The sequence below is a fragment of the Ipomoea triloba genome, chromosome 4, assembly GCF_003576645.1.
Source record: "Ipomoea triloba cultivar NCNSP0323 chromosome 4, ASM357664v1".
Taxonomy (NCBI): domain Eukaryota; kingdom Viridiplantae; phylum Streptophyta; class Magnoliopsida; order Solanales; family Convolvulaceae; genus Ipomoea; species Ipomoea triloba.
In genome coordinates, this window is record NC_044919.1 from 15,346,459 (window position 1) to 15,359,947 (window position 13,489).

Below are 13,489 nucleotides of genomic sequence, written 5' to 3' on the forward strand. Positions count from 1 at the left end.
TAAAAAAAAAAAAAAAAAAAAAACCAACCACTTTTAGTGGTCGGAAAGTAACCCAGTAAAACAAAAAAAATAAATAAATAAAATAAAATTCATTTCATTTGCTACATTAATGCTTTTCAAATCCTTTGGTATGTTCTTTAAATCTTCAATAGAATAGCAAACAAGATCAAGTAGTGCAATCATCCATCTCTTTGCGTTCAAAGGTTGAGAAAAATAATAGATAATTGCAACTAAGATTAACACTGCAACAAGAAAAAAGAAAATAATATTAGCGAAACAATGTTCTTATAGAGTCACAGAACCCTATTGACTATCTGATGCTATTTGATGCTAGAAGTTTGTATCACAAGATATGTCTTATCCTAGTTTGATGGTATCTATGAAATACTTCACAGATGGAGTGGCAACGAAGAAGAGAGTTCCAAAGAGGAATAAGCAAAGACTATTCCCACACTAGTAAGTCACAGAATTCCAATGCATCCAAAATCACATTCTTGGTTAAGGCAACCTATTACATAAAGTAACATTCTTTACTAACTTATTCATATTTCATCAGAAATGTACCATACTGATCACAACTGAGCAGATCACTTTCATGAATCCAGCAACTTGCACTATTAATATACATAATACTAGGCCATCAGATTATAAGATCTAAGTTACAGACAATAATATGAAATTCAAGGAAAAGCTTACCTATTATCCGACCATAATGTATGTGAAAGATCCACAACCTAAAACCCCAATGTGAAATATGTGTTTATCAATCAAAGTAGAGCAGAGTTAATATGAAAACTAGAAGGAAATTGTGTTATAGCTTATTAAGGTGACTTTTTACAGTTTGGAAAGTCATCTTCCATTCTCTGTATACGGAGATGATGAAGGAAAGAAAATAAAAAAAATAAATAAATAAAAAATAAATGTTTGGAAACCTGAACCAGATTATGTACCAACCGCAACTCCATTTTCAACTGCATTTAAGGCATCATTGCCATAGGTCTCAATTATGTCATCATCTAATACCTTTGCACCCCTATATGGAAGGGGTGGGTTCGAGCCTTAGTGGAGGTGCTACTATCTCTTTGTGCTTCAATAGGTTGAGAAAGTAGTTATAAACAGATACTTCATGTAACAGAGTCAGTAGTACTCAAAAAAAAAAATACATATTGATAAATTATTTAAATCCGTAGGTATTTAATTTATCAATGGATTTTCATTGGTAAAACATTGAAATATATACATATTTAAGCTATATTATTTTACCCGTTGTTAAATCTATTTGTAAGTGCACAAATGATGCACATTAGAATTGGCTTAATTATTTGACAAACCTTAGGTTAGTTTATTTTATTTATATAATAAGTTAGGTTGATGTTTTCAAGGCTCATTATGCTCCTGGATCCTAACAAAGTCTGTTAGGTTTTATCAAGTATTATGGGTTGGTTTGAAATGAGTGGATATTATCTTTTCAAGGGAGAATATTAAGCTAATGGTTTTAAATGAGTGGATAAGTATCTTGAAGTTTTCAAGGGAGAATATTAAGCTATTGGTTGGGAAAGGTTGTTACGTGACTTACTATATAAAGGAAGGATTATGAAGCTTCTTTTGGCAACTTTACAAGTGAGAATTTTGAGATACATTGAGCTAAAGAGTTTCCTGACACTGTTCCAGCAGAATCTGTGTTCTTTCTACGTGGTTCGTTGTTCATGGCCTGGTGCTGATTTAGAGTGTTGAGGTTGTACGAATCCAATCACTTGAAGATGTTTTGAAGATTGTTTGATGAATGTTGATGTAGTAGGTTTTGGACCTTGTGTATGTTTAGCATTTCATCTCCCTGTAATCTTGACAAACATCTAGTGGATCATTTCATCTCCCTGTAATCTTGACAAACATCTAGTGGATTGGGCTGTCGTGGGTGCCCCGCAGACGTAGGAGATGTGGCTCTGAACTGCGTAATCATTTGCTGTGTCCTGGTTTTACTTTCTTTATCTTTATCTTTTTATGTTTAAATCAAACTAATTAAAGGATAAGATAATCTGTCTTTAAAATCAATTAGAACCTTTAGTTTTCGTACATTCAAGACTCACAGATTACAATTTCACTACTGGTATTTTATTATTTTCTTGAAGTGTTTTAAATGTACTAGTAATTAACAAAACATTGAATGGTATTTTATTATTTTCATGTGCATGGATTGAACTCGCCTCACTCGCATTAATTCCTTACACATTTTTCCAGACTTAAACTTTGATTCCACGTGTCAGTTGTAGTAAAAGTGTCTGTTTTTTTTCTTTCTTCATTTGTAATTTTTCTTTGCTAGCTAGCAACCAACGTTGTCCTGCCGTCGGCTGACCTTTCCTTCCGCTTGCCCACAATATCGGTCCGAAAGGTTTTTTCGACAGAAAGGTTGCAGCTTCAAACAATCTTTGGCAAAAGCAACCAACATGCATGCCTTATGAGACCACAAAGACAACAAAAAATAGGCAACTTCTCGTATTTCAAATCAACTTCACCTCTTGGGGTTGCACTTTCATGCCTCTTTGAAGCAGACGGTTTATGTCCAATCTAACTCTGATGCGAATGAAAGCCTTCCACTTTCCGTCAAACTAAGTTGCATCTACTTTAATAAACTCTCATAAAAAAGCTCCAATTCTTTGTGTTTTGGAGGTTCAAAGGTAAACCGAACCAGGAGAAAAGAAAGACGGGAGAATAATGGAACAAAACTTGTCAACAAGGCCAAGAGGAAGAAAGCTTGTTAACAAGAACAAGAGAAAACCTTTCCGACACTAATCAGTCAGCAACATTATGAACTATTTTAGAATCTATGCATTATTTTTTCCATAATCGATTATGAACTAACATAATCGATAATAATTGCCTCAGGTACCTGGAGCACAATAATACATACAGATTTACCCAATTATTAACTTGCTAGACCAATGAATTGTAGGTTTAATTTGTCCAAGACAGAATCTCTGCCATTGCCACGGGAAGTTGGAAGACGAGAGGTAGGAAATGTGATTTCGACAAATTGATTGAGGTTGGCCTGGGGATGTACTTAAGCGAGAAGCTTGTTGCAGGTGCTGACCCCAATGGCAGCAGCAAGATGCCAACCAGCATGGAGATATGGCGTTTCTGGGAACATATCATCCGCGATGAAGAGTGCGCCACCCAACAATGAAGATACCTTGTGCACATTGTGAGCCATTCTGAGGTCGGGATCTTGGACTGCTCTTTTCGCAAATGATACCTGCACGTAATTAAAACCAACATTTACTCCTTTTTATAATAATGTTGTAAGGATATATATAAAATTAGGCACATGTTCAAATAGTGGTATTTGTGGCTTTTGGATAACATTGACCTTGAAATATAGACAATGTGAAGTATTGGATTGGATGAACCAAATATCATCAGCACCTCACAATCTATACACTTCAAGGAATCAGAATATCATTCTTGATTAAAGATACTACATATGTGCTGCACTCGTGAGTTAATACCAGTTGGGGTCCTCCGAATATAGTGGCACTGGCAGTGGCGCACTGTCACGTTCAGTCTTAAATTTTCAATTTAACCACCCGTGGTCCTTCAACTTTCGAATTCAACTAGTCTTGCTCCTTCCGCTAATCTAAGGGCAAAGTTAGGACTAGGGCTGGTTAAAAATTTGAAAGTTGAAGGGCCATGGGTGGTTAACTTGAAAGTTAAAGGACCATGGGCTGTTAAATTTGAAAGTTGAAGGACTATGGGTGGTTAAATTGAAAGTTTGGAACTAAACGTGGCGGTGTCGCTATACTCGGAGGATCCTAGATAGTATTAACTCGTGCAGAGGTTATTAAGGACATTTCATGCAGGCGAAGGTGGAGATAATAAGGTTGGTTCATTGCTGAAGCCTGGTTAAACACTAGGACATTTTTGGTTCAATGTTAAACTTGTCTAAAATGTGTTTCTCAATGTTAAGAGTAATGAAACTACTCACTTCTATGCTCCCCAAGGAAAGTTATTTCATAGTGTGGGATTATGGTAAATGTGATGGAGATATTCTTAAGCAGATAGTAAATAGTGAGCAATCATGTAGAAGCAAATAGATTAAAGGAACTCACATAATTAAACCAAAAATTTCTGTACAAAAATTGTAAGCCAAAAACAGAAATAAAAAGATGCCTGAATTGGGATGTTAGGGTGATTTAGTGCAAGAGGTAACACTCATATGATACCATGCATGCATTTTATTTTTACATAAAAAGAGAATATAAAATATAAAACATAATTTTTTATATTATAGAAAAACATTACGTATGAATTCTGTTTGTAAAAAAACAAAACAAAAAAAAAAAACAAAACAAAAAAAAAACGAGTATAAAATATAAATTTAATATTCAGAATACAACATTAAAATATAAATTTTTATTGTCCCTAAAACCAGAATATAAAATATAAAACACGAAGGAAAATATAAATAGAATATAAAAACATAATTTTGTTTTAAGAATTTAAAGTTAAAAACACAAAAATATATTTAATTTAATAATTAGAATTTAACATTAAAAACAGAAACACAATATAAACTATATAATTTTATTTTCCGTAAATGGAATATATAAAATATAAAATGTAAACAAAGGAAAATATTAATAAAATACAAAATATAATTTTTATATTATAAACAAACATTACATACGAATTGTGTTTATAAAAGAGATAAACAAAATGTTTTTAAAGTTAAAAACATAAACAAAATAAAAAATCTATAATTCTTTTAATATTATAAATAAACATTACATAAGAATTCTGTTTATAAAAAACATAAACAAAATGTTTTAAATTTTAAAAATAAAAAATATAAACAAAATGTTTTTAGAATTTGAAGTTAAAAACATAAACAAAACATAAAATATAAAATTTAACATTGAGAATATAACATTTAAAAACAAACAAGAATATAAAGTTTACCTCCATCATCCCTGTGTGAAGTGCAGAAACCATCAGAGGCTGGATAGGTAGAAGAGCAGCAGATGCAGCCATCAAAAGTTTTGGATTCTCATTTCTAAGGGCCCGTGATAGACACTGCAAACAACTCACCACGAAACTTTTCCTTGGTTAGCTAACAAACACACCAAAGACTGCATAAAAACATTGTTATAATCTAATATTAGGCCAATGTCACTCAATTGAGCTATAATGCACGTGGGCCAAACTACACTAAAAGACTGAATCCAATCAATTAGCTAACCTAACTCATAGCCTTATAAACCTATATATTATCTCTTATATTATATTTTCAATGTGGACTCTTAACAAACATCAAATGTTCACAAATTCATGAATACTATAGTATGAGATGATTACAACCCTAAGCCCTTCTTTCATCTTCCCCTTTACACAGTATGTATCAATAACACAGGAAAAGTTTAGATTGGGAATCTAAAAAAATAAAAGAGGTGCCATTAGTATGTTAGTGCTCAAAGTTCAACACTTTTTAAAAGCAAACAAACAATACTGTTTGTGAGGTGCTTTTGCTATCCAGTATGTACAGCAGAAAATGTAAGAAAATAATTAACCTTAATTATTAGTTCTCTCTCTCAGATAACAAGTGCTAAAGTAAAGGCATTTGCAGGCATGGATTTTCACAAGAAATGATCAAAACAGATAGAGCAAATTCCACTTTTAGTTCTCAACTATTGTGGCATTACCACATTTAGTCATTTCTTAATTTTGTCACATTACATCCTTGGCTATTGTTTGCTCTCTACAATTAGTCCCCTATTTAAATTTATGTGATTCCACCTTTAACAAAGGGGGCAAACACATAATCTTATCATTCAAGTCTCTCGCCCTAACATGTAGTTTCTTTCCCACACGTACACTTTTTAAATTGAATAATGAAATTACGGAGTACATGTTAGTCCTCTTTATTAAAGGGTAGAATGACAGAAATTTAATTGGAGGACTAATTTTGTGGCAAACAAATAAAAGTCAATAATTTAGTACTCAAAACAAAAAAAAAAAAAGTCAATAATTTAATGAAGCAAAATTAAAAGATTAGGAGGGCTAAATGTGGCAATGCCACAATAGCCGGGAACTATAAGTGGAATTTGCTAAAACAAATATTACAATTGGGGCAAAAACTTGTGTGAGACCATCTCACGGATCCTTGTCCGTGGGACGGGTTGGATCAAAATGAAAATGTAATACTTATACCGGAAAATGTAATACTAATCAGGAATAAAGTGTTTGTTAGGATAAGTGTAATACTTTTGAAGAAAAAACAACACTTATAAAGAGTTGAACACTGACACACATGATAATTCATCACCATTCCTACAAGGGAAATAATTCCGTACATCACTAACACAAGATGATCCTTCAAGTGCAATCACTTTACTTTCAGATCACAAGTAAAAGACTTACCACTGTTGCTGTTGCAATCATTGTGTAGTCAGCCCACCTCAAATACTTCCTCAAGTTTCCTCTTGATGCATGGTACATACTGGAGGCTATTCCTACTCCTATCAAAGAATTTGCATAGAGTTTGCAGTTGAGATTTCTCCTGCATCAGAAGCAAATTAGTTAACTTTAAATTATAAAGTGTACAATGAATATTAATCCCCAAAGATCATCTTACCTTGGAGCCTGGATACCAAGCGCAATAAAAGGAAGAGAAGTAAGGACATTAGCCATTCTTTCGGCAGGAGTTCTATCACCTGTAAAAATACAGACAAAGTATATGAGGCTCATGCCAGAGAGGGTAATTGCAGTAAATAATCTGGAATACAGTAAGGAGAGTCTCTTTAGCTTACCATTGACACAGCAACGGATAGGCCTCAAGCAAGCAGGTCTTTGCTCCCAAACTCTCCTGGTAAAACAAAGTGGAATTCTAAGTCAGAAAACTTTGGTAAAAGATCTTTTACTAAGTGAAGGTGATTCTCACTTACTGCACTGTAAGCCTGTTGCTTGTTCCAATAGACAAATTCTCACATGTTGACGGATGGAAGTCTCCATGTAGCTTTTGCTCCTCCAATATAAATGGTGAATGGGATACAAGATGTACTCCATGAACTCCCTCTAAGGCTTTACTAGGTTTAACAGCACTCTGGTGACACATGGCAATCAGTCAAATTTTGATTTGACTGATTGCCAGCAAAAAGATGGAAGACTCAATATTGGCAACAAGCCAGGCAGTCAATGTGCTTACCACTGTAACAAGATAGAAGACAAGTTATTTACAGAGAAATCAAAATAAATGAAAATCTACCCCAAATCTGTAATAATTCAAACACAAGAATTTAAAAACTACAACTATTTTAGTAAGGTTAAACTCAACACACATTGCCGAAGGCCAATGACTACTTCCTCAAAAAGATAGACATATATAAGGTCCACTGCTAAATGCAGCAAATACAAATGATTGCACTTGTAGGAGAATGTAAATTTCAATTTTACATCATCTTTCCTCTTCTTGGAGTTCTTACCCAAGTAATGACATTTTTTTCACGTGTAAAGAAATAAACAATTGAAGGATCTTGTGGGCAGCATCAAGCAAGAAGTCAATATATGAAAACCACAGAGAGCAGAAGTATATCAATTTTATTAGTAATGTCTAATACTCATACTGATACACTGAAGATTGCATGCTTATATAGATACATCATGGGCCATATGACGGGCTAAAGCAAGGACCAGTATATAGATGCACCAAGCTTGCAAAGTTTACAAAACAGCAGCTGAAAAATCAATGTTCCCCCTTACTTGAAACTTGAGAAGATACATCTATTGGATGCAGCCAGAGGGCCCAAATGCTAATGACATTTAAAATATGACATTATATATGCATGAACCATAGAAATGAAAATGAAGGCAACAGGAGAAGAAGCCAGACATGAATGGACTTGGAAAGCACACTGTTGGAGCAAAATACCTGGGGGTCGAATGATAATGCCAGAACATCAGACAAGGTGTGTACTTATGTATGCCGTAGATAGGATAAGAGGGGAAAGGAATGAACAAAGCAACACCTACGGTGCCAGAAGTGGACTGGTAAAGGCCATTGGAAACTACAGCAGAGCATAAGGGAAGCTAATATCATGACTGATGGGTTAACCCATCTAGTTGGCACGTGGAGCCATGGAGGTGGTTCCAGGAATTGCACTCCAGGATTAGTGTCATGACAAGATACTAAACATGGATGTAGGCCTTTATCACTTTCAGCTAAATGCCAAGGAAGATTAAAGCCAATTCTTTACAACATTCCTATTCATATATTAGGGAACAAGTTTCAAACCTTTCCAAGCACCCTCTATACATCAGCCTTGATCTGTATTTCTTTCACAATCAAAACCATATCCTTATTATTACTTTCGCATTCAAAAATGGATCTTTAGGGAAGTAAAAAAGCTAATTAGTATCAAACCATTGAATCATTTCTCTAAAAAAAAAAAAAAAAAAAAAGGAATTTTTTAAAATTTAATTGCAAATCAGCATTATTAAATGATAATTCTATGTCATTAGAAAAGAGAATGATTTAGTAAGGTAAAAAGACAATAAATGTTTAACAAACTTAATACAATTTACTTTTAAGCACTGAGGATATAATAGATATATATAAGTTTGAACTCCAAACTTAAGGGGTTCTCACCACTCTTGCCCTGGAGATGGGAGAAGGAGGTAAATTGCGGGATTTGACTTAACTAGCCTACAAGCCCCCAAATGTGTCACCTAATTGCGGGATTTGACTCAACTAGCCTACAAGCCCCCAAATGTGTCACCTCACTAATAGCCAACACTTTTAGTGGAGAGGGACAAAATAAAGTATCTAAATTTGAATCCAATGCACTCTCTCCACATGCATCATGGCTAAAAGTTCAGCTTTCAGTTGAGGTTTCTATAATAGGTTCCCCCATAATGGGATGAAGCTTCAAACCTCATTGTATCCAACACAAAATGTAAACTTGGATATTTATAGCAGTCCCTATATTTAACCATGTAACTCCCATATTTATTGCAGTATATAGTTAATTAAATGCATATAATGAGCACCATCATGACTAATACACACCCCAAGAATCCATTGCAGGTATTCTTTAAAACATGTAATAAAAACTCAAGGTATAGTCAAATAATGAAAAACACATCATTTGCAAAACCTAACGATCAAAGAATGCAGTTTCACATTAGTACCCCATGTCCCAACTTACATTTCATTTCCTTAAAACTAGATAGAAATAGCAAGTTCATTGTACCTACAGAGAAACAAAAACATGCATATATTCTGGCAAATACCCAAATTTGGATAATCATAATTATTCCCAAATTCAAACATGAAACGTGCAATTGTTCTATTCGCGCAGAAAAGGGAGGTGTTCAAGAATATTAGATAAATTAATCCTGGGTAATCTTTGAAGCGTGCAGTAAAACCCACAAAATTTGAGAATTCATCAAAAGAACATAGAAATTTCTCCAAAGTGATTAATAAACCTAAGTATTAATTAATGAGATAAGCTACAAATAGTAAATATTTTAAGAGAGGACGTAAAAGGAAAGAACCTGAGGAATGTTATCGTGGCAATGGCAGTTTATGGTTGTTTAGGCCCTTCAGGGAAGGGGCTCAAATTTTATAGAATTATTTTGGCCAGGATTCTAGGAACTACAGGGAGGTGTACGGGTATGTTATATAGAGCCATAGAGGAAGAGAGAGGGAGAGAGAGAAAGCAGACGCTTGTAACTGTTGTAAGAATCCGAATATTCCTAAAAACGGGTGCGGATATTCGGGTATTGGCATCCTCTGATCCGCATAGCGTTCTAAAAGCTCCGAATCTTAAAAATATTTGCATCCTTTTTTGACAAAGTCAATTTCTACTTTTGTTGTAAATGGTTGATTGTGTCTGTTAGCCCGTCAGCTCCTAACATGTGAATTACAGGCAGTATCAAAATATAAAAGCCTTAAACATAGAAATAGCAAAGTGGTATAAAGAGTCGCAAATTATATCGTGGACCGCGCATCAAAACGACGTCGTTTTGATTAATAAAAACAGACAGACTAAACGACTTCCATTCCGCGCCATTCACTTTCATTTCATATACACTGCAGTTACATTTCAACACAATTGCAATTACATTTCAACACAACTGCAGTTACATTTCAATATAACTACAGTTTCATTCGATAATATAAAAACACAAAGTCATTCACTTTCATTTCATATACACTGCAGTTACATTTCAACACAATTGCGGTTATATTTCAACACAACTGCAGTTACATTTCAATATAACTACAGTTTCATTCGATAATATAAAAACACAAATGTAAAATTGTTATTCAGTATCAGTTCATATACACTGCAGTTACATTTCAATACAACTACAGTTACATTTCGATATAAATACAATTTCATTCGATAATATAAAACACAAATGTGAAACTGTTATTCACTATCAGTTCATATACAATACAGTTACATTTCAACATAAATACAGTTACATTTCGATATAACTATAGTTTCATTCGATAATATAAAAACAAATGTAAGGCAGTATCTTTTGAGATGAACTGTAGTATCAGTGACCACGGTATAACGATTGATAAAGAGTAGAGAGTAGAGACAGAATGATAGGGAGAATATCTAGATCAGAGAGACTTTCCATTACTTCTTCATACAATATATATATATATATATATATATATATATATATATATATATATATTACAAGGATAATAGCTGTTATATATTGATATACATGTTGCGATTTTCATTTTTCTGATCTCATTTTGAGAACTTTTAACCCTTCAGGGATATAAGCTGCATATCCAAATTTATTGTTCTACCAGTTATGTAGAGGAACTTTAATGACGTTCATTGTGGGAGAGTATATTTGATTAGTTATGGGTTTCTGCGTGAACCATTTGGTTATATCTCGCTTTTGTATTACACTACCTCATCATTCTTGTTTCTCTTTCATACAAATACTGATTTGTAACCTACAGGGTTAATGGTGTATGTGTTATAAAGAGAATACATTTATCAACGAGTTGAGCTATATATGCCTTTATTGCTCCTTTTATACATTAATTAATCATGGCACTTCTGGCGCCTAGCTCTAGATCTAGATTGTCATATAATATGAGCAATTTTAAAGGTAATTGTGTTGTCGACAACTATAATATTTTCATAAGTTTCTCCCACATATAAAAGTTTATGATAATTTCTAAGTCAACTAGATTATAGCCATTTCCCAAAGATATTTGTATCTAATTTTTCCGCATCCCGGTATTGTGATTATTTGGTGCACCTATAAATTTACTGGGTTTTCTCTTCTTCTGGACGGACGTAACTTCTTAAGATTTTTCGAAAGTGACAAAATTCTTTACTAGATCTAGTTCTTGTGGATTCTTATCTTTTACACCAATTGATCTCCCGCATTTCTGGTGCCAAGGAGCACCGATAGATATATATGGTCTAATTTGTGGAATGTTTATGAACCTAATCACTTGTTTATGAAATAGATATGATTGGCAGATAGTTGCAAATCTATTATTTATGAACTTCCAGTTCAGTATTTGTTGAGAATCCTTGAGTTGATCCTTTTGGCTATCTACTAGAAGTATTGGTTCTGTTTATTCATCAGATATGTATATATGTATGAGTATGGATATTCTCCTTTGGTATTGAGTATGATCTTTGGTATATATTATGATTCTTTAGACTCTTGAGAATGATTCTTTGAGCTCTATATATGTGTGTAAATCCATGGATTTGTGGTATTTAGCATCTGAGCTTTGGCTCTTGTGTATGAGATGATATTGAGTAGGCAGTTATTGAGCTACAGCTCCTGTGATTTGTGAATTGAGAATATATGTGAGCAGGCGGTGAGAGGTTCGACTCCAATTTGGTGTTGCGGTTGGACTGGTGTTTCGGATGGACTGGTGACCCCGATAGACTGGTGTAAGGATGAGAAATAAGCCTTAAAGCCCTATATTATGTATGCATGTGTATATGTATTTCCTTGAGTACGTATGAGCGTTGGATATGCTTGGTTGGTTTCTATGCTTATCTCTTGAATTGTTGAGTCATATGTTCTTGTCTTGAGTACATGTTGTGTAATTCCTTGTCTTGTGGTATTTTGGAGTTGTCATTTTGACTTTATATAATGTTGATGAGTCTTTGGTTTGAATCGTATTCAGCTTGTTGAGTTTGAGTCTCTTGAGATATGATTGATGATTGTTTCGTTGGCATATATCTATAGGTGTTGTGTGAAAACCTATTTTTGAACATCAATGTATACTATTGTATCTTTACGAGTGAGAATGGGGTTTTACTTAGCGCTCTTAGCTAATTATTCTAAAATGTTTTTAGGTATAGAGTAGGACGAGTTCGTGAGCGCGATAGTACTTCTTAGCCATGCCCCTCTTTTGAGTTTAGCTTTTAGTTCTTGCTATAGACTTATGGGCCTATGTGCCTTGTTTTGGATTTCGGTAGATGTAATAATTGATTACTTTAGTTAGATGGTTGATGACTTATGGATTTGTAGATTGCTTTAGCATTAGGTAAGTAAGTAGTCCCGTATTCAATTCATAAAACATTGGAAAAATAGCACTTTTTCCCCCTATGTTATGTGCATATAGCACTTTTCCCCCGTGTTATTAAAGTGGCAATTTTTCCCCTGAAATGTTAAATTGACATTGTTACTCTTAAAAATAATTATTTCGTTTATTTTTCTTCTCCAACAAATTATTATTTATATGTATGGATGATCACGATTCGGTTCGAACCTAACCAAACACTATAACAATCATACCGAAATAGGTTCGAACCTAACCAAACACTATAACAATCATACCGAAATAGTATCGAACCTAACCAAACACTATAACAATCATACCGAAATAGTATGGACGGTTCTGGTACACTATAACAATCATACCGAAATAGTATGGACGGTTCTGGTTACCTATAACAATCATACCGAAATAGTATGGACGGTTCTGGTTACGATTCAGAACCGAAAAATTTAAAATTAAATAATTGTTGAACCGATTCAGAACCGAAAAATTTAAAATTAAATAATTGTTGAACCTTGAACCGGAACTTAGCCACAGTCATATATAGTGAAAATGATCAAACACTTATTTTGATAAATCGGTACAGTTTGGTTCCAATTTCGATTTTGAACCATCAATCAAAACTTATGTATTTATTTATTTATTTTTATAATTTTATTTCTTATTTAAAAATAGTCTAAATTTAACAATTATTTTATTTTATTTTTTCGGTTCTGAATCGTAACCGTAATCATCTATACTATTTAAGTTCAATTGCTACAGTGTTCGATTAGGTTCGTATCGAACCGTGATCGTCCATATATATTAGTAACAATTGATTGGAGAATAAAAATAAATGAAATAGTTATTTTTAAGGGCAAAAAGGTCAATTTAACATTACAAGGGTGAAAACTAGCACTTTTAAAATAATTGAGGGGGAAAAACAGCCAC

The 13,489-nt window shown here is 33.5% G+C and overlaps 1 protein-coding gene across 1 annotated transcript; it reads right to left on the bottom strand.

The window, feature by feature from the left end:
• Positions 1–2,713: 2,713 nt before the first annotated feature.
• On the bottom strand, positions 2,714–9,697 carry LOC116017504. Its single transcript, XM_031258110.1, has 7 exons — positions 9,544–9,697; positions 6,936–7,197; positions 6,801–6,856; positions 6,626–6,704; positions 6,412–6,550; positions 4,954–5,067; positions 2,714–3,250 (listed from the first exon to the last, which is right to left on the bottom strand). The coding sequence occupies exons 2-7, from the start codon at positions 7,103–7,105 to the stop codon at positions 3,059–3,061; spliced, it is 750 nt and encodes a 249-aa protein (XP_031113970.1). The 5' UTR covers positions 7,106–7,197; positions 9,544–9,697; the 3' UTR covers positions 2,714–3,058.
• Positions 9,698–13,489: the final 3,792 nt, after the last annotated feature.

Coding starts and splice junctions, on each gene's coding strand:
- LOC116017504 (XM_031258110.1), bottom strand. CDS start 7,105: ATGTGTCACCAGAGTGCTGTTAAACCTAGTAAAGCCTTAGAGGGAGTT. Junction 5,068..6,411: donor TGATTGCAACAGCAACAGTG/GTAAGTCTTTTA, acceptor AGTTGTTTGCAG/TGTCTATCACGGGCCCTTAG. Junction 3,251..4,953: donor TTCACACAGGGATGATGGAG/GTAAACTTTATA, acceptor AATTACGTGCAG/GTATCATTTGCGAAAAGAGC.